The following is a 21,424-nucleotide window of genomic DNA, read 5'->3' on the forward strand; positions in this document are numbered from 1 at the left end:
AATTTATGACCCCGGTTGAGCCCAAAATTCCTGACACTAAGCGAGACAGTTATTAAGTGAATTTTGCCCCATTTCACAGCCCTTCCTGCTGTTGTTAAGGGCGTCCAATTTGGCTTCCCTGTTGACTTGGCTGGTCAGAAGGTCGCAAAAGGGGAATTTGCGTCACCCCAGGACACCGCAATATGAGCCAGCGGGCTAAGTGTCCGAATTTTGATCATGGGACCTTGCGGACGCTGCAACAGTCCTTAGGCGAGTGAGAACTAGTCACAAGTCACTTTTTTCAGCGCCGTGGTCACGTCGGTCGCTAAACGAACTGCTGTTAAGTCGAGGACTATCTGCGGTAAGCTTCGTGGAGTTAAAAAACAGAGAGAAAACCCAGATGAAGCCACTTTAAAAAAAAAGAAACGACTGCAACCGGGTAAACCTAGCTACAGAATGCAGTTCTTGCTTTGCCCACCTGGATGCCCTCAAGGAACCCCTTCTCTGCCCATCATCCCTGCCAACAAAAGGGTTAGGCCTCGGTGGGGCTGAAGAACGTGGGAACGGAGCCAAGGATCTCCTGAACCTTTTGTGCGATCCCGGGAACCAGCCTAGTTTTAAGATCTTCTCCTGCCCGCGTTAGCAGCCCCACCCCCACCCCTCCTGGAGTTGCTTTTCCAAGTTGCTCCGTGGGGATTTCTCCAATACGGCTCTACTGTGTCTAAGTGTCCAGTTGCCCTAACAATGAGCTTAGTTGTGTGTTTGTGGCAGACTTTGCCTTATTCATTTTAGGAGGAGGTTTGGAATTACCCGGCGCGGCTTAACAATCTTTCAAAGACACCCACAGGGAGGGGTGTGTGTGTTTTTACTTAGATGCATAGCTTCGGATTTCAGATTTCGGATTTCGTTTGCAGAAACCAAATCTAATCCCCTCAACTATCACGCCATGTTGGCTGGGGAATTCTGGGAGTTGAAATCTCCACCTCTTAAAAGAATCCTAGCTGGGGAATTCTGGGAGTTGAAGTCCACGTATCTTGAAGCTGCTGAGGTAGAGAAAGACTGATGTAAAGGATTTCAGGTCTCTGAAACACTGGCACCATTTAACTTTATGATTTCATGAACATTGCTGTGTTTTTCACATGAGCACCGATGCCTATTTATCTTGACATCCTAAGGCCTTTACTGATGAGCTGCATTTCCAGGAGTCGCGGGTACAACCTGGCAAACAGTGCCTTCCAAGTTGCTAGTCCTCAACCTTTTTTGCCCTAGGCAACATTCCTCTATTATTGACCTGTGTTAGTCATTTAGAGCTGAAGAGCCTAATAAAATCTGGGGTTTATGTTTTCTCACTCTTCATCTTGAGCTGACGCTTCTGACAGGCAGCCAAGGGGGTTGCACTTTTTAAGCTGGTTTGGGGTTCTCTTGCTAAGCCACAAAACCATGTTTAATCTTGCTTTAGTCTGATACGCGAACCTTCGGAAGGAGCTTCAGCAAAGAGTTAATGAGGATCGCACAATACGTCAATCAACGGTTCTTGTTAAAGGCAGGATATTAAATAAGCTTCAAATCTCAGCTGGTTTTGCAAATCTTGCTAACTTACAAACCATTGTTATCAAGACAGAGGCTGAATTCACACAAAGCTAGTTCCAAGAAACCACAGATATGACAGTACAGTGCGTGAATCCATGTGATCCTTTATTTCTTAAATATCTCCATTTGGGGGGGAAACTGGCTTGATTACTTACGTTTTTTTTATGGGTACCTTCGGAAAACATTATGGCATTTTCCTAACACTGTTCCTTAATTACCCTTCGTTAGCCAGAAGGGCCAGGAAGGAAAATGAATTGTGGAGATCCGTGCCATTAATTGGAAGAAAGTTATGTCTCTGCAAAATCTCTTTATCCTTTACTATCCGATAGAAAAACAAACTTTTTAAACTAAAGGGAAAGCAGAGGACTTGATTAATGTTGAGCAGATCCCCCTTGAAGCATCTGAGGCAAGGAAAAAACAACACACACCCCACTTTTATATTTTTTGGGGGGTGGGGGCGCAACTCCCTCCAAAGCATCGAGCTTGTATCAGACCGATCAACATCCCAGGAATAAAACGGCCAACAACATCGAAGAAAGATCTCTCCACTCTGAAACATCCTTCCAATTATTCGCCCCCAAAGGACGGTTTCCTCTCCTTCCACCAAAAGTGAGGCGATGAATATTAATGTTTGACTCACCTGAAGATTAAAGCGCTTCTCAGATCAAGAGTTTGCAGGGAAGAACAGGTGGCTGGCGAAAGCGCAGCTCTCTCCAAGCGAGAAAGAAAGGCGATGATAGAAAGAGGATGGTGGGGAGGGGTCAAGAAAGAAGGAGGAGGAGGAGGAGGGGGAGTAGAAAGGAGGAGGGGGAAAAAAGGAGAAGAGAGATAGGAGGAAGAAGGGGAAGGGTGATAGAAGAGAGGAAAAAGGAGAAGGGAATGAGGAGGAGGAGGAGAGAGGAAGGAGAAGGAGGAGGGGAAGTTGAAAAGAGGAGGCAAAAAAGGAGAAGAGAGATAATAATAATAATAATAATAATAATAATAATAATAATAATAATAATAATAATAATAAGTTGGAAGGGACCTTGGAGGTCATCTAGTCCAACCCCCTGCTCAGGCAGGAAACCCTATACCATTTCAGACAAATGGCTGTCCAGTCTCTTCTTAAAAACTTCCAGTGTTGGAGCATTCACCACTTCTTGAGGCAGGTTGTTCCACTGGTTAATTGTCCTCACTGTCAGGAAGTTTCTCCTTAGTTCCAGGTTGCTTCTCTCCTTGACTGGTTTCCATCCATTGCTTATTGTCCTGCCTTCAGGTGCTTTGGAGAATATCTTCTTCCTCTTCTTTGGGGCAGCCCCTTAAATATTGGAAGACAGCTATCACGTCCCCCATTGCCTTTCTCTTCATGAAACTAGACATACCGAATTCCAGCAACTGTTCCCTATATGTTTTAGCCTCCAGTCCCCCGATCATCTTTGTTGCTCTTCTCTGTACTCTTTCTAGAGTCTCGACATCTTTTTTACATCGTGGTGACCAAAACTGGATGCAGTATTCCAGGTGTGGCCTTACCAAAGCATTGTAAAGTGGTATTAGTACTTCACATGATCTTGATTCTATCCCTCTGTTAATGCAGCCTAGCACTGTGTTGGCTTTTTTGGCAGCTGCAGCACACGGCTGGCTCATATTCCTCAGATAGGAGGAAGAAGGAGAAGAGTGATAGAAGAGAGGAAAAAGGAGAAGGGAACGAGGAGAGAGGAAGGAGAAGGAAGAGAGGAAGAAATAGAAAAGAGGAGGAGGAGAGGAAGGAGGAGAGAGAAAAAGAAGAGAGAGGGAAGGGGAAGAAAGGGAGAAGCTTTGATAACTGGCTTGGAGACATAGCGCTATAATGGCATCGAAATGATACCTTCAGCACACAGCATTGATTCACCACATTATGGATTTCCTAACTGCAGAGGTGGCTGCAGCCCACAGGGATTAAACAGCTCGCTTGGGATATTTGTGGCTTATTCTTGGTTTGCTTCGGGGCCAGCAGCCAACCATCCCATATAGGGAACGGTTGCTGGAATCGGGGATGTGTAGTTTAACGAAGAGAAGGGTGAGGGGGGACAGGATAGCAGCCTTCCAATATCTCAGGGGCTAGCCCAAGGAAGAGGGAGTCAAGCTATTCTCCAAAGCACCTGAAGGCAGGACAAGAAGCAACGGATGGAAACTCATCAAGGAGAGAAGCAACCTGGAACTAAGGAGAAACTTCCTGACAGTGAGGACAACTAACCAGTGGAACAACCTGCCTCCAGAAGCGGTGAATGCTCCAATGCTGGAAGTTTTTAAGAAGAGATCGGACAACCATTTGTCTGGAATGGTATAGGGTTTCCTGCCTGAGCAGGGGGCTGGACTAGATGACCTCCAAGGTCCCTTCCGACTCTCTTATTCTGTTCAGTGTTCCAGTATCTCAGGGGCTGCCCCAAAGAAGAGGGAGTCAAGCTATTCTCCAAAGCGCCTGAAGGCAGGAGAAGAAGCAACGGAGGGAAACTAACCAAGGAGAGAAGCAACCTACAACTAAGGAGAAACTTCCTGACAGTGAGAACAATTAACCAGTGGAACAACCTGCCTCCAGAAGTGGTGAATGCTCCAACACTGGAAGTTTTTAAGAAGAGACTGGACAGCCATTTGCCTGAAATGGGATAGATTCTCCTGCCTGAGCAGGGGGCTGGACTAGATGACCTCCAAGGTCCCTTCCGACTCTCTTATTCTGTTCAGTGTTCCAGTATCTCAGGGGCTGCCCCAAAGAAGAGTCAGTCAAGCTGTTCTCCAAAGCACCCGAAAGCAGGACAAGAAGCAACGGATGGAAACTAGTCAAGGAGAGAAGCAACCTAGAACTGAGGAGAAATTTCCTGACAGTGAGAACAACTAACCAGTGGAACAACCTGCCTCCAGAAGCTGTGAATGCTCCAACGCTGGAAGTTTTTAAGAAGAGACTGGCCAGCCATGTCTGGAATGGTATAGGGTTTCCTGCCTGAGCAGGGGGCTGGACTAGATGACCTCCAAGGTCCCTTCCGACTATTATTATTATTATTATTATTATTATTATTATTATTATTATTATTATTATTATTATTATTATTATTATTATTATTATTATTATTATTATTATTATTATCAAAGGAAGAACGCCTTCACAGCCGAGGAGGCAGAGTGGCTTTGCCAGTCTGAGGCTGGCTTGCTTTTGGCTTGTCCAGCAGAGGGTGACTAGCTTACATATTTCAAGCCAAGTTAGCAAATTCAGCAAAGATTGCAAATCCTGAGCTCCAGCGCCCCCTAGGGGGAAGATAGAGAACCGAGAGTGCAAAGGAGTGGAGTTCTATTTCCTTTTTTTGCAGCCTGGAAAGGGAGCTGACAGGTGGCATTCTGTGCAAACGCGGGAATTGGCTCCACTTCTCCAGAATCAAATTTGTCTGAAACGGTTAATAGGGTTTCCTGCCTGAGCAGGGGGTTGGACTAGAAGACCTCCAAGGTCCCTTCCTACTCTTATTACTGTCGTGGTTGTTATTAAATTTAGGCAAACATTTTCTCCCTAAAGTTGCTTTTTTTTTTCCTTTTCTTTTCCAAAAGGCAACTGGACTTTGGAAAAAGAGAAAGTTCAAAAAAAAAAACACCCCCCACCTTGGGGATAACCATGACCTGGATCAGGGCTTTTCAACCTTTTCAGCCATTGTGCCACTTTTAGGATATGGCAACATCCGACTACCACCGGTCGCCTAACAAGGTGTCAAAAACTTGATGACCAAAAAAAAAAACAAAAAAGGAAAAAGGTGATAAAGTACAGGCAGTCCTCGACTTACAACAGTTCGCTTAGTGGCTGTTCGAAGTTACAATGGCACTGAAAAAGTGCCCCCCCCCCGCAAGCCACAGCCGAGCAAAACGCCTGCCTGCCCGCCCGGCGGCGCTCTTCCTCCTGTCCGAGGTTTTCATTGTTGTGAGCATTTCTGTTGAGGATTGGCAGCGGGTGGGGTGGGGTGGGGGGTGTTGGGTTTTTATTGCCCCCCCCCTCTGCTGGGTGGTTGCAGCAGGTTTTGGTCACTTCACATGACCCTGGGACACTGTGACCGTCATAAATATGAATCGGTTGCCAAGCATCTGGATGTAAATCACAAGACCCTGGAGATGCTGCAACGTTCCAGCTGATCGGCGCGTCTTCTGGGCTCAGCAGAAGCGCCAGGATCAGTGCCGAGCTCCAGCTGGATCCTGGTGCTGATCCTGGCGCTTCCGCTGAGCCCTGACAGCCCTGCAGCTCCAGCCGTCTCTCGCTCAGGCTTGTGCGGTGCTGCCACCGGTTCAGCTCATTCCCCTCCCCGGCTACCACTTTCCTAGGATGGCTGCGTACCTCCTGCCAGGTGCCAATGTACCACGGGTGGTACCCGTACCACTGGTTGAAAAACCCTGGTTTAGGACGCTCGTTTCACAGCCCTGGAAGTTGCCCCCACAGCCTGCTCCCCCCCGATACGCTTGAAGGCCGCTTTTCAATGGTTTGAAGTTGACCCTACAAGCTTTCTCTCGACTTGCAACCACAGTTGGGATCAGAATTCCCATTGCTAAGCAAGGCGGGTTTTAAGTCAGTAGCGCCTGATCTTAGACCTGCCCCCCCTTTTTTTGCCACAGTTGTTAAATGAATCGCTGCAGTCGTTTGAATCACGCGGGGGTCATTAAGGGAATCTGGCTTACCCCCAACCACCAATGACTTTGCCAGAAGCCGGATGGGAAGATAGCAAGCAGTAATTGTGTGACACACACACACACACACACACACTGGGAGGCTACGACCGTTGCAAATGGTTAATACGGTTTCCTGCCTGAGCCTTGGTGGAGCAGTGGGCTAATGCCTCCTTAAGTAACACCAGCTGCCTGCAATTAGTGCAGGTTCGCATCCCACCAGGCTCAAGGTTGACTCAGCCTTCCATCCTTCTGAGGTAGGTAAAATGAGGACCCAGATTGTTGGGGGCAATTAAGCTGACTTTGTAATAATGCCGCTTGGGTGTGTGTGTGTAAGCCCTAATAAGCAGGCATATGCATAGAATGAAGGCTATTGCTAAGCTTGTAAGCCGCCCTGAGTCTTCGGAGAAGGGCGGGATATAAATGGAATTAAAATAAAAATAAATAAATAAACACAGGCTGGTTGACAAGGGGCCGAATTTTGATTACACGGCCGTTGGGATTCTTGCAATGTTCATCAACGCAAGAACGGGCCATGCATCACTTTATTTCAGCGTCGTTTTTAACTCTGAATATTTGCTAAACACACATGGCTGCCAGTCAAGGGCTGACCTGATCAATTCATCTCAAGGCCCTTTGCGTGTCCATCTGTCTGTCCATCCACCCCCCCCTTCTCCCTCTCTTCATCTCCAAATGTAACTGAATTCCTTTTCGGCTAAAGGAAGCTTTTAGCACCACCTCAAAAAAAAAAAAAAGTTTTATTAGCGTGATTAAAAACATGTGCTGAAGACCAACAGATCAAATTATTTCAGGAACACGGAAGAAAGGAAAAATAATAATAATAATTAATAATAATAATAATAATAATAATAATAATAATAATAAAAAACCAGTCTAGCCCGACTTTTGACCAACCCAGATTTCAAGTTGAGGCGCTTCGCTTTTTGCGTCCTTGAGGAGAAAAACAAAACCCGGCTGGGCTGCGTGTTATTTCTTGGCAACTACTTGGATCAGTAGTCCTAAACGGCTAGGTATAAAAATATTTCCATTTCATCAGACACGTCCTGGGTTTTAAGAAACCTTCGCGGGAGAGAAGAACTCTTGATCTTTTTTTTTATCAAAGATGTCTTTTTTTTTAAAAAAAAAAGGAGAAAAAGGAGGGTGTTCCGAAGAAATTAGTATTTTTTTTTAAAAAAATTTCAGTTCAAGAAGTCCACTGAGATTAGACAACCACAAAAATCCCATCCTCTGACGGGGGAGGAATCGTAAAATTCAAAACGAAACCACCGAATCGACCAAAAACAAACAAAACAAAACAAAAAAAAACCCCAAAACCCAGACGAAGAATCGAAACGTTCCCGCTTGCTGGTGGCCTCCGGCTGGACTCCCCAAGGATCCGATTCAGATGGGCCTGAGAACGAAGACCGCGTCGTCCAGGACGTAATAGTCGTTGTACATGTCGCCTTCACACAAGTACGGTAGTCTAGTGAAGGCTTCGATGACGAAACCGGCTTTCTTGAGGACCTCCGGCAGGCTGTTCACCTGCTCCTCCCACGTCTGTCCTTTGATTTCCAAAATTTCGGATGGTTTATCCCACTTGCCACCTACTGGGAGAACAGAGGCTTCTGTTAAGTTGCTGCTTGCGGGAGGGAGGGAGGGAGGGAGGATGCCGCCAGCGGAATTACCGTATTTTCTGGCGTATAAGACGACTTTTTAACCCATGAAAATCTTCTCAAAAGTCAGGGGTCGTCTTATACGCCGGGTGCTGAAACTTTAGGGACAGGGCTGGCTGGAAAACCTGGAGCGGATCTCCCATTTGGTCTGCGCAGGGAAAGAAGCTGCAGTCTGTGATTTTTTACAGGCTGGGGTCTGGGCGTCTTTCCTTGTAAAGTTGAAGAGCAGCTGCAGTCTATCCCAACTTGAAAGGCAGGTGAGGAATGCAGCAGTCAGAGCAGCTGCTTAGCTCTAAGGACACATTTGACTCAGGAACTGGGCGGGCGGGCTGGAAAACCTGGAGCGGATCTCCCATTTGGTCTGCGCAGGGAAAGCTTTAGAGTGAATTAAGAAAAGTTTAATCCACTTGCACTGTTTTATGTTTACATGTTTGATGACAAACAGCCTTATGTTTATAAGTGACAGTTTTCCTACTAAGTACCTGCATGTCATAAGCATTTGAATTAAAATTACCATATTAAAATCAAATCTGATGTTTTTTAATTTTTATTTGGTGTGCGTTGGAAGAGGGGTAGTATTATACGGCAAGTATAGCCCAAACCCTATAATTTAACAGGAAATGTAGGGGGTCGTCTTATACGCCCAGTCATCTTATACACCGGAAAATACGGTAAAACAGAAATGGAGATGGTGTGATTCTGGGATTGCAAGAAAAGACACTGGGGTGGGGTGGGGTGTCAATCAGGTAGGATTTGCCAGGCGCAAATAACCAGGATCGTGCCACGGGTTCAAAGCAGAGGTGATTTATCGTTGCAGCCTGTGGGCAAAAAACGGCTCAACTAACGGTCAAGCTTTCGTTAGTTGCCGTTTACAAGGGGGACGGTGAACACAGCGTGGATGCCTTGAGCAGAATTAAAACAGAAATGGGCACGGTGTAATTATGGGACTGCAAGAAAAAGACTCCAGGGCGGTCAATCAGGTAGGATTTGCCGGGCGCAAATAACCAGGATCGTGCCACGGGTTCAAAGCACAGATAAATTATTGTCGCGATCTATATGTGAGAATCTAACCGACTAGCGGTCAGCACTAAATTGGGGCTGGATAAAAGCTGACAAGACTTCAAGAAGCAACAGGTGGAAACTAACCAAGGAGAGAAGCAACCTGGAACTAAGGAGAAATTTCCTGACAGTGAGAACAATTAAACCAGTGGAACCACCTGCGTCCAGATGTTGTGGGTGCTCCAAATCTGGAAGTTTTTAAGAAGAGACTGGACAGCCATTTTTCTGACATGGTATAGGGTTTCCTGCCTGAGCAGGGGGTTGGACTAGATGACCTCCAAGGTCCCTTCCAACTTATTATAATAAAACTTTTACTCATTAAACATGAACCTCAATCAACTGAACATTCAAATTGACTGGCACTAACGGTTGACATGGGTTGCTGGCGTTGTTGTTGTCGCTGTTGTTGTCGTTATTACTATTACTATTACTATTATTATTATTGATCATCGCACAGCCAGCCAGATATTCAGACTGGATTTGGCATTTTTGTCTACCTATCGAGTCCTTACCAAGGACCTGGAATAGGCAGATGTGGACGTTTGATGGTATTACATTGTCGCAGGATGGAAGCAGTTCCTAGTAAGGCCGCCTTCTGCAATTGACTAATGGCGAATTTGTCAATGCCAATGGTGTTCAAGTGGTACTGCTATTAGTATCATTTGACTCCGGGAAACCCTCGACTTACGGCCACAACTGAGCCCAAAATTTCCACTGCTAAGCAAGGCTGTTGTTAAATGAGTCAGCCGCATTTTACAACCGCTTTTGCCACCGTTGTTTAAGAGAACTGCAGCTATTAAGTGAATCCAGGGAGAATCTGGCCTCGCCCGTTGACTCTGCTTGTCGGGAGCCAGCTGGGAAGACGGCAGGTGACTCTCACACGACCCTGGGGGAGCACAACAGGCATCAGTACATGCCAGTTGCCGAGCATCTGAATTTGGATGGCGTGACGGTGGGGGTGCCTGCACCGATCGTGTGAAGAACGGCCGTTAAGTCCGGTGTTTTGAGTGTTGTTGTAACTATACGAATGGCTCTGAGTCAAGGAATACCTGTATTTGGCAGACCTTACCATTTTCCACGTAGGGATGAAAAGGCAAAACTAGAGCCAGGATGACTCGGCCGCTCGTCGGTTCCAGCACGCTCCTGATATCTTTTAAGACCGTCAGTGGCTGGTCACAGCGATCCAGCAGGTTCAAGCAACTGATGACGTCATACTGGAATCCCGTGTTCTGCCATTCATTGATGCCAAGCACCCTGCCAAGGGGGGTGGGGAAGGGGGGGACAAAGGCACAGGGTTATACCTGGTGGAATGTGGATCCTTCACTTCTCACTCAACCCAAGGAGGAAGCGAGGGAGTCACAACAACTCTGAATAGCTTTCCCCGTTGGCGTTGCTGGTGGGAAGGCGGAAGTTCAACAGGCTCGGAGAAGGCCACACAGTCCTCCCTGATGATCAAACGGTTCTTCTTAGCTATTGGCCAAACGGAAGCTTAAATGGAAGATGGAAACAGAGAAGCAGGCAAAGGAGCTGGGTTGGTGGGAGGAGAGACAGACCAGCCCAGGTGTGGAGGCTGTGATGGAGAGGCCCAGGTGTGGAGGCTGTGATGGAGAGGCCCAGGTGTGGAGGCTGTGATGGAGAGGCCCAGGTGTGGAGGCCAGAGTGGAGAGGCCCAGGTGTGGAGGCTGTGATAGAGAGGCCCAGGTGTGGAAGCTGTGATGGAGAGGCCCAGGTGTGGAGGCTGTGATGGAGATGCCCAGGTGTGGAGGCTGTGATGGAGAGGCCCAGGTGTGGAGGCTGTGATGCAGAGGCCCAGGTGTGGAGGCTGTGATGGAGAGGCCCAGGTGTGGAAGCTGTGATGGAAAGGCCCAGGTGTGGAGGCTGTGATGCAGAGGCCCAGGTGTGGAGGCTGTGATGGAGAGGCCCAGGTGTGGAGGCTGTGATGGAGAGGCCCAGGTGTGGAGGCCAGAGTGGAGAGGCCCAGGTGTGGAGGCCAGAGTGGAGAGGCCCAGGTGTGGAGGCTGTGATGGAGAGGCCCAGGTGTGGAGGCCAGAGTGGAGAGGCCCAGGTGTGGAGGCCAGAGTGGAGAGGCCCAGGTGTGGAGGCTGTGATGGAGAGGCCCAGGTGTGGAGGCCAGGGTGGACAGAGCAGTGCTTTTCAACCTCAGTAACTTTAAGATATTTGGACTTCAGCTCCCAAAATTACCCAGCCAGCAAGCCTCGAGTTGAAGCGCTAGAAATTCGGAAGGGTTTTTTCCCTCCCTTTTAACTGCAAAATCCTGCCTCTTTCTGTTTATTGGTTTGAGGGCAAGGAACAAGGGAATTGTCTCCTTGGATTTCCCCCCCCCCCGCCCCACCACCTCATTTTCTTATATCAGCTGTAGAAAACACGCAAGGGCACCCACAGGCTCGAGAACGAAGAATGGCTAAATATTTGTTTTGGAGCGACTCTTGTTGACGTAGGATCATTTACCTGTATTTCTTCTTTTGAAGCTGCCAAATCATGGTCTCAGACAACTCGGTCACGTAGGTTTCTTCAAAGTGGGGACTCATGACTTTGGTGACTTCACCATCTCCGGCTCCTAAATCGAGAAGCCGACGCGACTTCCAGTCTGGGTTGATTTTGAGCAGTCTCTGAAATTGTTCAGGTGAAAACACAAACATGGAACCTCTTTCCAGCAAGCTGAAAGGTTAAAGATGGGGAGAGGTGAGTTTCCTTCGAGGGGGGGCAAAAGGGAGGCCACGCTTTTCCTCAACGTTGGGGACACGAAGGGGACTTATCGTTACCGAGAAACTAGAGCAGAAGAAAAAGCCTTCTCGAGACTTAAAAAAGACATTGATTCATCTCTCAAAAGTTATACAGGGGGTCCTCAACTTACGACCGCAATTGAGCCCACGAGTATCACCATGTTTCTATCCAGGGCCGGCAAACTTTTTCAAGCTTGGCTGGACACAGCGCCCAAATAAATATAAAGGTAAAGGTTCCCCCGCACACGCATGCTAGTCGTTTCCGACTCTAGGGGCCGGTGCTCATCTCCGTTTCAAAGCCAAAGAGCCAGCGCTTGTCCGAGGACGTCTCCGTGGTCATGTGGCCGGCATGACTAGACGCCAAAGGCGCACGGAACGCTGTTACCTTCCCACCACAGTGGTCCCTATTTTTCTACTTGCATTTTTACGTGCTTTCGAACTGCTAGGTTGGCAGAAGCTGGGACGAGTAACAGGCGCTCACTCTGCTACGCGGCACTCGGGATTCGACCCGCCAAACTGCCGACCTTCTGATCGACAAACTCAGCGTCCTAACCCACTGAGCCATCACGTCCCTCAAATAAATATACCTCCCCATAAAAACTGCCCATTTCCTTTCAGAAATTATTATTTTGTTGTTAATTAGAGGGGGCACAGAAGTCCTCCAGACATTTTGCAGGTAGTCTTCAAGTTGCAACAGTTCTCGAGTGACCACTCCAAGTACACAACGGCACTGAAAAAAGTGACTTATGACCGACTTTCACACTTACGACCGCTTGGGTCGAGTGATCAAAATTCTCTCTCTTGATTTAGGACGGGTGCAGTGTCCTGTGATCCTCTTTTGCGACTGTCTGACGCGCAAAGTCAAGCGGGAACGCTTAGCCCTGTTACGAACTGAACAATGGCAGTGACTCGGTTAACGACTGTGGCAAGAAAGGTCGTAAAACGGGGCAAACCTAACTTAATAACTGTCTTGCTTAGCCAGGGAAATTTGGGGCTCAACTGGGGTCGCTAAGTCGAGGACTACTAGTAATGGCTTTTTTTTGTTGTTGTTGTTGATGCCGTTCCTAGCTAGTCTACTACCGGTAGTAACTGAATATATGCAAAATCGATTATTATTATTTTTTTTAAAAAAAATCAAACCCAAAGAGGCCAATAGCTTACACTCACCCATTGATAGACGTCCTGGACATGAATAGGCTGAAAACAGAGGATACAAAGGAATGATAAAGTTGAATGAATAACCAGCCAGATTTCTCAATGCTATTGTTTAAAAAGATCCGTGTCCCTTGGTCAAGGTAACTCTGGATGAAGATAGGCTGAAGTGTTTCGCACAATTGTTCCGTATTGCACAGATACCACTAGAAGGAGGAAGAGATAAAAGGCTCGTTATTTCAGTTCTGCCAAACCAGGAGGAGCATCGGATGGAGCAAGCATCGCAATCCAAAGATCAAAGAGAAAGAAGACTCGGCGTCTTTTTAGAATGTGGGATCATTTTTATCAACGGCTCGAAAAAACGAGTCAGAGAGAAAGGAACGTGCGACCTTGAATATATATTAGTAAGAAGACTACTGAGCGATTAATTAACGTATGGTTGATGGAAACTATTATTCATTGTTTTTTAAACACACCAACCCAGACAACATGCTGTTTGCTAAATGCTAAGAATGTTATTTTAAAAAATCCTAACCCTAACCCCGACCCTAACCCTATAAAAATTAATAATATTATTAATTTTTAAAGCATTAGAAATAGGGTTAGGGTCGGGGTTAGGGTTAGGAGTTTTTAAAATAACATTCTTACACACTCTCTCTCTCTTTTTGTGTGTGTGTGTGTGTGTGTGTGTACCACATGCTTCTCCCAGAAGAAGGAAGCTGAAGCCACTAGCCTGAGGATGACGGATGGGATTCCGTCGAAACGTTGCTCTTACACCTTCAATTCTACGTGGGGAAAAACCCGAATGACCAAAGATCCACATACAAACACCCGCGAAAACCTCAGAAAACATATATATCTATATCTATATCTATATCTATATCTATATCTATATCTATCTATATCTATCTATCTATCTATCTATCTATCTATCTATCTATCTATCTATCTATCTATCTATCTATCTATCTATCTATCTATCTATCTATCTATGTTGCCAACCTAGCAGTTCGAAAGCACGTAAAAAATGCAAGTAGAAAAATAGGGACCACTACGGTGGGAAGTTAACAGCGTTCCGTGCGCCTTTGGCATCTAGTCATGCCAGCCACATGACCACGGAGACGTCCTCGGACAAGCGCTGGCGCTTCAGCTTTGAAACGGAGATGAGCACCGGCCCCTAGAGTCGCAAACGACTAGCACGCACGTGCGGGGGAACCTTTACCTTTACCTTTTATCTATCTATGTAGATCTTTGGTCATTCGGGTTTTTCCCCACGTAGAATTGGAGCTATCAGGGCGACGTTGCCCTGATACCTCCAATTCTACGTGAGAAAAAACCTGAATGACCAAAGATCTACATACAAACACCCGCGAAAACCTCAGAAAACATATATACATACATACATACATAATATATATATATATATATAGACATACATATATATAATATAATACATATAATATATAATATATTATTTATATATATATATATAAAGAATCGCAATACAATGGCAAGCATAGGCTTTGTATGTCGAAAAGCCCAGCATTTACCATCTACAGAGTTGGGGGAGGAAAGCCGAGCTGGTTGTGGTAGAGGAGTTGGTACAGTCCAGCGACTCGCTGCCTATGACTGATGCAACTGCTTGGATGAGCAGCGAAACCTCTACAAAAATTAGTCCAGATGCCATGAAACAACCTTTAGACATCTACAGCAGCATTCCTCAGTCCTGGCCCTTTTAAGAAGTGTGGACTTCAACGCCCAGAATTCCCCAGCCGTCCATCAAAAAGGTTCGGTGGGCAGAGAGCGGGGAACCCTATAACTTAAGAGATAAGGCACCCAGTTCCAATTCCATTCGGCTCTCAACATCTCAAGCAGCTGTCAAAGGTCAACGCTGAAAATCCAGTCGATCCGACAGCCCCAGGGCGAGATAGGCGGCCAATAAATTTAGCAAACGAATAAAAATAAATCCGCTCCTGTGTCTAAGAGGTTGAAATGAGCTGCAAGTCAAGAGTAGGTAAGAATACTTACTAGGCTATAGGTAGAAAGAGTAAGGCAAGGCAAAGAAGCCTCTTTTGAACTTTAGTTGATAATCTAATCGGCAAAAATGGCTATTTTCCTTACTATTGTTTAGGAATCTACTCCAGCAAGTTTGCAGCTTGTATTCGCAGTAAAATCAGCCAGACCTGCATCAAGGTATACAATAAAAGTTTCGTCTGTCGATTAGGTTGTAAGTAGTCCTCAACTTAGAATAGCTCATTTAGTGACTGTTCAAAGTTACAACGGCGCGGAGAAAACTGACTTTAGGACCATTTTTCACACTTGCGACTGTGTGTGGTCCCGTGAACAAACTTCAGGCACTTGGCAACCGACTCACCAGGTGAACAAAACCGTGTTACTAACTTAGCAAGTCCAGCGGAAACTTTGAGCTCACTTGTGGCCATTAAGTCGAGGACCAACCCGCGCTCGTTAGGCCATTTCACGTTCTCGGCAAGCTGATATTCCTGTCCCAAAAAACCAGCGGGGGGCTGGGGACAGGATGCGTCTTAAAATCTGATTTGTTATTTTGAATTCAAATTAGGAATTACAGTCCCTCCGTGCATTTCGTTATCTTTCGGCTGTGGCCAAACCTAGAGTCCAACGGCTGGCCCACAACTGATCACTCCTGATGGGATGTTTCTCTCTCTCTCCCCCACCCCCACCCCACCGCTTTCTGACCTAGATGGGGCTACCAGAATCAGGCTGTTTCAAGCCATCTTCCAAACGTCAGCCGGGCCATTTTACAGCTCTTCCTGTTCCTTGTCAGGAAATGTATTAATCTCCGACTGTAGGGTTTCCTGCTGTTCTAATTATCTTCTATAAAAGCTTGTAAGTCTTCTGTGCTTTTCTTGAAAAGGGGTGGGCTTTGCTTTATATAAAGGATCCCAGCCCTACGAAATTTAGCAGCGAAAGGCGGAATTGCCATCACCGGTTGAAAAAGGCACAATGCAGGCAAACATCCAAAGTTTCAAGCCCGCTGTCTTCTAGGACAGCATTTTGTGTCTGTGTGTGTGTTTTGTTTTTTTACTCCCCCCAGGTTTATAATGAAAGAAATTATAGCTTTCGATGATCACCTGGATAATTCGATGGAAGGGACAAGACGGTGTAAGATGTTAATATTGTGATCAGGAGCCCGACACGCCAGCCTGACTCGGTGCGCGGGATGTCATTCTCTTACAATAAAAGAAAAATGAATTTAGAATGAACAGAAAAGCCTGACGATTAGGCACACACAAAGAACTTGCTACACAGGCGGTCCTCGGCTTACGACCACAATTGATTAGCCCAACATTTCTGTGGCCAAGCAAGACACTTGTTGAAGTGAATTTTGCCCCCTTTGATGACATGTCTTGCCACGGTTGTTAAGCGAATCACTGCAGTTGTTAAGTTAGTAACATGGTTGTTAAATGAATCTGGCTCCCCCGTTGACTTTGTCAGTCAGAAGGTCGCAAAAAGGGGATCCCGTGACCCCGGGACGCTGCAACCCGTCATAAAAGCGAGTCAGTTGCCAAGCGGCTGGATTTTGATCAGGTGACCCTGGGGGATGCTGCAACGGTCGTTAAGTGAGAAAAACGATCCTAAGTTACTGTTTTCGGTGCTATTGTAACTTAAATGGACTATTGTAAGCTGAGGACAGCAGTCGAAGCTTCATATTAGGCAAATATTTCCGCAGCTGGCAGGACTTGGTTGATCCTGTCAGGCCTTATTAAGACTTAGACAGAAGACCACGAACATATCCCAAGGCTGTAGACTAGATTTAGAAGTAAAAAGAAAAATTCCAGGAAAAAGAAAAAAGAATGGTGAATGACTATACATACTGTTGCCAATAAACCCTGCATGGATCTAGTTAAATCTTTCATTCTCCAGAGGGAACTCATTGTTTGATTATTTGGCTTTAGATCAGTTAAAACTTCACAATTCCTTTTTTGGGATCAATCTGCACATTGCAGTAATATATATTAAATCCAAGCCGGTCATCAAAAAGTCTTTAGCCAAATGTAAGGATCCTTTCACTCCTTTGATGAATTAGCACAGGATTTCAAAACACTGGCAACGAGAAGGCAAGTGGGAATATTGATTGAGCATGCAGTCAGACATTCATGAGAAGGTTTTCCTGGTGAACTAACAAGGAAAACTTGTAGTTTGTTAACAATTTAACCTGTTATGTATGGTACTTATTACAGCTATTTGCATACTGACCCAGTAAGTTCTATTAAGCATAGCATGCCAAATAGAATCACAAGCCCAAAGGACAACAACTCTAATTCAGTGAAACAAACTAAAGGTGGATTCCATTTTAGAAACCCAGTTTACAAATCCATAACACAGACATGTCAAACACAAGGCCCGGGGGCCAGATCCGGCCCGCGAAGTGGTTTCATGCGGCCCGCGAAGCCATCCTGGAAACAGGGAGGGAACGGCCCCCACTGCCTTGGCCCTGGCCCAGAGACCCTCCTTCTGCCAGAGACCCCCAGATCTGTCCCACTCCTGCCCAGGCCCCCATAGGCACCCTTGATGAGAACGATGTAGAGCTGGCCACGCCCACCCAGTAGGCCATACGCACTCTAGCCACGCCCACCCAGTAGGCCACGCCCACCCGGCCCCCAGAGGGCAACCGCAATGCTGACGCGGCCCTCAATGAAATTGAGTTTGACACCCCTGCCATAACAGCTGTCCTTTCTCGGCTCCCCCCAGCCTTTTGACCACCCAGGCCCCCTAATACCAAGATATTTCAAATAATATTTATGCCTAACTCTACCTGGCACAAGTGGAATACCTATAAATCATGTTTCTTTTAAAGTTCCCGCTTTCTAGCAGATGTTGGGCCTTGTTTAAGACCTGAAAACATTTGCACTTATTAAGTTACTACTAAGTGTCAGGCATATAAATAATATATGTAAGATCGAAGCTGTCCAGATCTTTGCGGATACAGCTCCCGTAATATTTGAATGTAGAATACTTATAAGAAAAACAACAACAAGGAAGTAGAAAAAGATGGACCAGACCAGGGATACTGAATCAGAAAAGAGTACCTAATTTTAAGACTTGTGGACTTCAACTCCCAGAATTCCCCAGCCAGCCATGGGAGTTGGAACTGAGAGAGAAAAACAATGAAAAAAAGGCGAACAGGGTGATTATGAAGAATGTGTGTGAGAGAACAAGAAAACAACAATGCAAACATGGGCGAGTAGGTGGTATTAATGATGTATAGAAAGTAAAAGCACTGGCAGTCAAATACTACACTGGCTCAGAATGCTGGGAGTTGTAGTCCAGAGAATGCTAAGTTGGACAAACTGCTTTCAGAGGAAGGACAAAAAAGATCCCTGTCGACCTTTTCACAAGTCAAGATCTTGCAAACTAAAATTTGGGGAAATGCAAATTAATTTCCTTCTAATTTATACCACCCCATTATCCATCCACAGCAAGGGCACCACGACTGCTCTGCACAAACAGGAAAAATGAGGCTGTGCCAGGACATGATCAAACCACAGGGGAATTTGCATGGCAAAAAAAAAAAATACCTCCAGTTCCTGAATTATTTGAGAATTGAAAAGCGGGCCTTCAAAAAAAAAAAAAGTCTTAGGGGACTTCACCAGCACTTGTCTTTCCTGCTCCAGACCCACAAAACTGGGGTGAGGAGGGCTGAGAAAATGTCCCACATTGTCCCTAGTTGCTTCTCACCCTTCGGTGGCAGAGCCTATAAAGAAGTGTCATTCGATCTATTCTTTTCCAGTTGGGATAAAGTGCTGCTATTGTTGCTCTCTGCACGCCCATTTCCCAGGCTCTGGCTCTTAGCATTTTGGAGGGGTGAAAGGAGAGGGCAGGTGGTAGGACTCCCAGGATCACCTGCCCTGTCCCATCCTGTCCTTGACCCCGGCAACTATTCACCTTCCTGCCTTGTCTGTGGAGATCCTCCATCATCCAGGTCAGGGTTGTCCCAAAGGGTGCTTTCCCCCCCCCCAAAGGCAACTGGACTTTCTTGGGGTTTCCCTCCCCCCCACCGCCTTTTAAGCAGCTTCTTGGATGAGAAGTGAAACCTTTTCAAAGAAAAAAAAACCACAAGTCCTGCTGCCTTGTGAAAAAGCACCTTTGGGACCCCTTCCTACCTTGTACTCCCAAGAAGGAAAGCAGTGCCTGGATTTCTTCTGCAAGAAGAAATACCCCAACACAGATTATGCCCCTTCCTTTCCCCTCCCTCCTTCTCTCTTTCCTCCCTTCCTTCTCCCTCCCTTTCTCCTTCCTTCCTTCCTTCCTTCCCTTCAATTCATTTTCATATGCAGGGACATATATAATTTTTTAAAATTTGTTTGTAACTTTTGTATCTTGGTTTTTAATTACCCTGTAAACCGCCCTGAGTCCTTCGGGAATAGGGCGGTATATAAATGCAATGCAATAAAATAAAATAAATAAATAAATAAATAAATAAATATCTCTGGCTCTGGCTCTCTTCCCTCTTAGACCTGGGGGAGGGGGGGGGTGGGAAAGAGACTTTGCTTGGGAGTCCAAGCAAAGGGGGGTGGGGTGGGGGGGGAGAGCATCGGGGCCAGACCCGGCTTGACAGCCCAGGTTGGGGGTGGGGGTGTGTCCCCCCTCGATGGGCAGCGCCAGGTACCCCTTAGGGAGGGAGGGGCCCTCGAGTTGCAAGGGGCTCCCCCCCCTCCCCCCTCTCCTAAACCGTCCCACCACCTTAGAAATTCAATATAAAATCAGCTGGAAGTCTGGAAGCCCCCCCCTCCCCTCTTGGAGGGAGGGGGCGCATGAAGACCACAAAGGGGAGGCGGGGGAGGGGGCGTCTACCCTTGGTAGCCCCCCCCGGCTCTCTCTTCAGACCGACCCCCCCCGCTTTCCCTCGTGGGGGGGGAGGGGAGGGGGCGGCAGGGAGGGGGCTCCCTACCTGCTGGTTCTCCTTGTCGCCCGGCGCCGCCTGCTGCCCGGGGCCGCTCATCATGTTCGCGTAGAGAGCGGGATAAAGGGCTCCGGAGGTAGCGCGCGGGGCCAGACCACATCCTCCTCCTCAGCAGCCACAGCGAGACGGCGCAGCAGCCCAGCCAGGCCAGGCAGAGTCTCATGGGGGGGGCGGGGGGGGGGGAAGGGGGCGGCCGCGGAGCAGACCGAAGAAAGGGGCGACCGGTCACCCCCTCCCGCAACCACCGCCTCCTTGCTCCATGGCGGCGGCGGCGGCCAGAGCCAGCGCCGAGCTCCCCATTGAGCGCCCTCGCCGGCGCGCAGCCCAAGCCGGAACCCCAGGCCCGCGGAAGGGGGGCCCGGCCGGACAGGATGGCCAGGGACACGCACGCGCCCAGCCCGCCCACCCGCCCGTCCGGTCGCTCTTTCTCCCGCGCGCACGCGCAGACGCCGCGCGCCTCGGCCGCCTTCCTTCCGCGAAGCCGACGGCGCGCGCCCCGCTCCACCCCGCTCCTCCAATCCCGCAGCGGCCCGAGCAGCGCCGCCCGTCGCACAATGCCCTGCGCGGGGGCGCGCGTCGAGGGGGGGGCGTGGCCTCCCGTGGCGCGCGCACGTCCGGACGCCTTCCCTTCCTTTTTTTTTTCCGCCCCCCCCACCACCACCATCCCCGGTCGTAAAGCGAACCCGCCCCTCCCCCCTGGCGGGGAAACCCCGTTGTTATAAAACAGGGGTCTTCCAACTTGGCCCTTTGATGACTTGTGGACTTCAACTCCCAGAATTCCTCAGCCAGGCATGTGGGCTGAGGAATTCTGGGAGTTGAAGTCCACAAGTCATCAAAGGGCCAAGTTTGAAGACCCCTGTTATAAAACGAGCCTTTCCAACGCCTCATTTCCCAAGGTAGACTTGACTTGCCCGGGGAGGTTCCCTTTCACATGTCCCGGGACATCAAATATAATAATAATAATTTTCAGGGTTTTTTTCCAGCCTCTCTTTCCTCTGAACGAACCCATCCTTGTCACGCACAGGGAAAAAGCCATCAAAATATATGCGACTTAAGTGTTCATCAGGATAGACTGCACCTACTCAAGGAGGCTCCACCTGCAGGACCAGAGTTTTAAAATGAGATAAACGACTTGAGCTTTCACCGCCAAAACAGCCACTTGGGCGTCTGATGGAAGAGGCTTCTTCCTATTTAGTGTGGGGGGGAAAAAGGAATATTTATTTTCCTGAAAGAAAGTCGCTCAAAGGAAGTCTCACTGCACTTGCACGGATGGGAACAGCTGTGATGGCTCCTAAGGGAGCTGAACTATTGTTACCTGTCTGAGAGACTTTTTCTTAACTGTTCATTTTCATGCTTCACGTTTAAAAATAAAAACCACTTTTACAGAACAATAACTTTAAGCACCTGGAAATTACTTGCAGCCCACAGCAAAAAAAAAAAATCTTTTATGTTCTGCAAAAAAAAAGCCTCTTATTTTAAATGGAAAAACTTAATGGACGATAGTGAGTTTCTGCGTCATTCCACAAGAAGCTGAAGAGGAGAATGATATGGATTAAATTAAAAAACCTACAAAATATTGAACTTTTCCATACTCTCCATTGCAAACTTATTCAAAAATTTAACTGGGAAATCAGGTT

General features: G+C 47.4%; 1 protein-coding gene across 1 annotated transcript; it reads right to left on the reverse strand.

Moving 5' to 3' along the window:
• Nucleotides 1–6,955: 6,955 nt before the first annotated feature.
• On the reverse strand, nucleotides 6,956–20,176 carry METTL9 (methyltransferase 9, His-X-His N1(pi)-histidine). Its single transcript, XM_081338535.1, is given in 6 exon segments — nucleotides 6,956–7,820; nucleotides 10,018–10,202; nucleotides 11,418–11,627; nucleotides 12,860–13,050; nucleotides 19,776–19,842; nucleotides 19,844–20,176. Coding segments are annotated over 6 exon segments (963 nt in total). The 5' UTR covers nucleotides 19,951–20,176; the 3' UTR covers nucleotides 6,956–7,617.
• Between the last annotated feature and the right edge of the window lie 1,248 nt (nucleotides 20,177–21,424).

Source organism: Vipera berus (genome assembly GCF_964194415.1).
Source record: "Vipera berus genome assembly, chromosome: 13".
Taxonomy (NCBI): Eukaryota; Metazoa; Chordata; class Lepidosauria; order Squamata; family Viperidae; genus Vipera; species Vipera berus.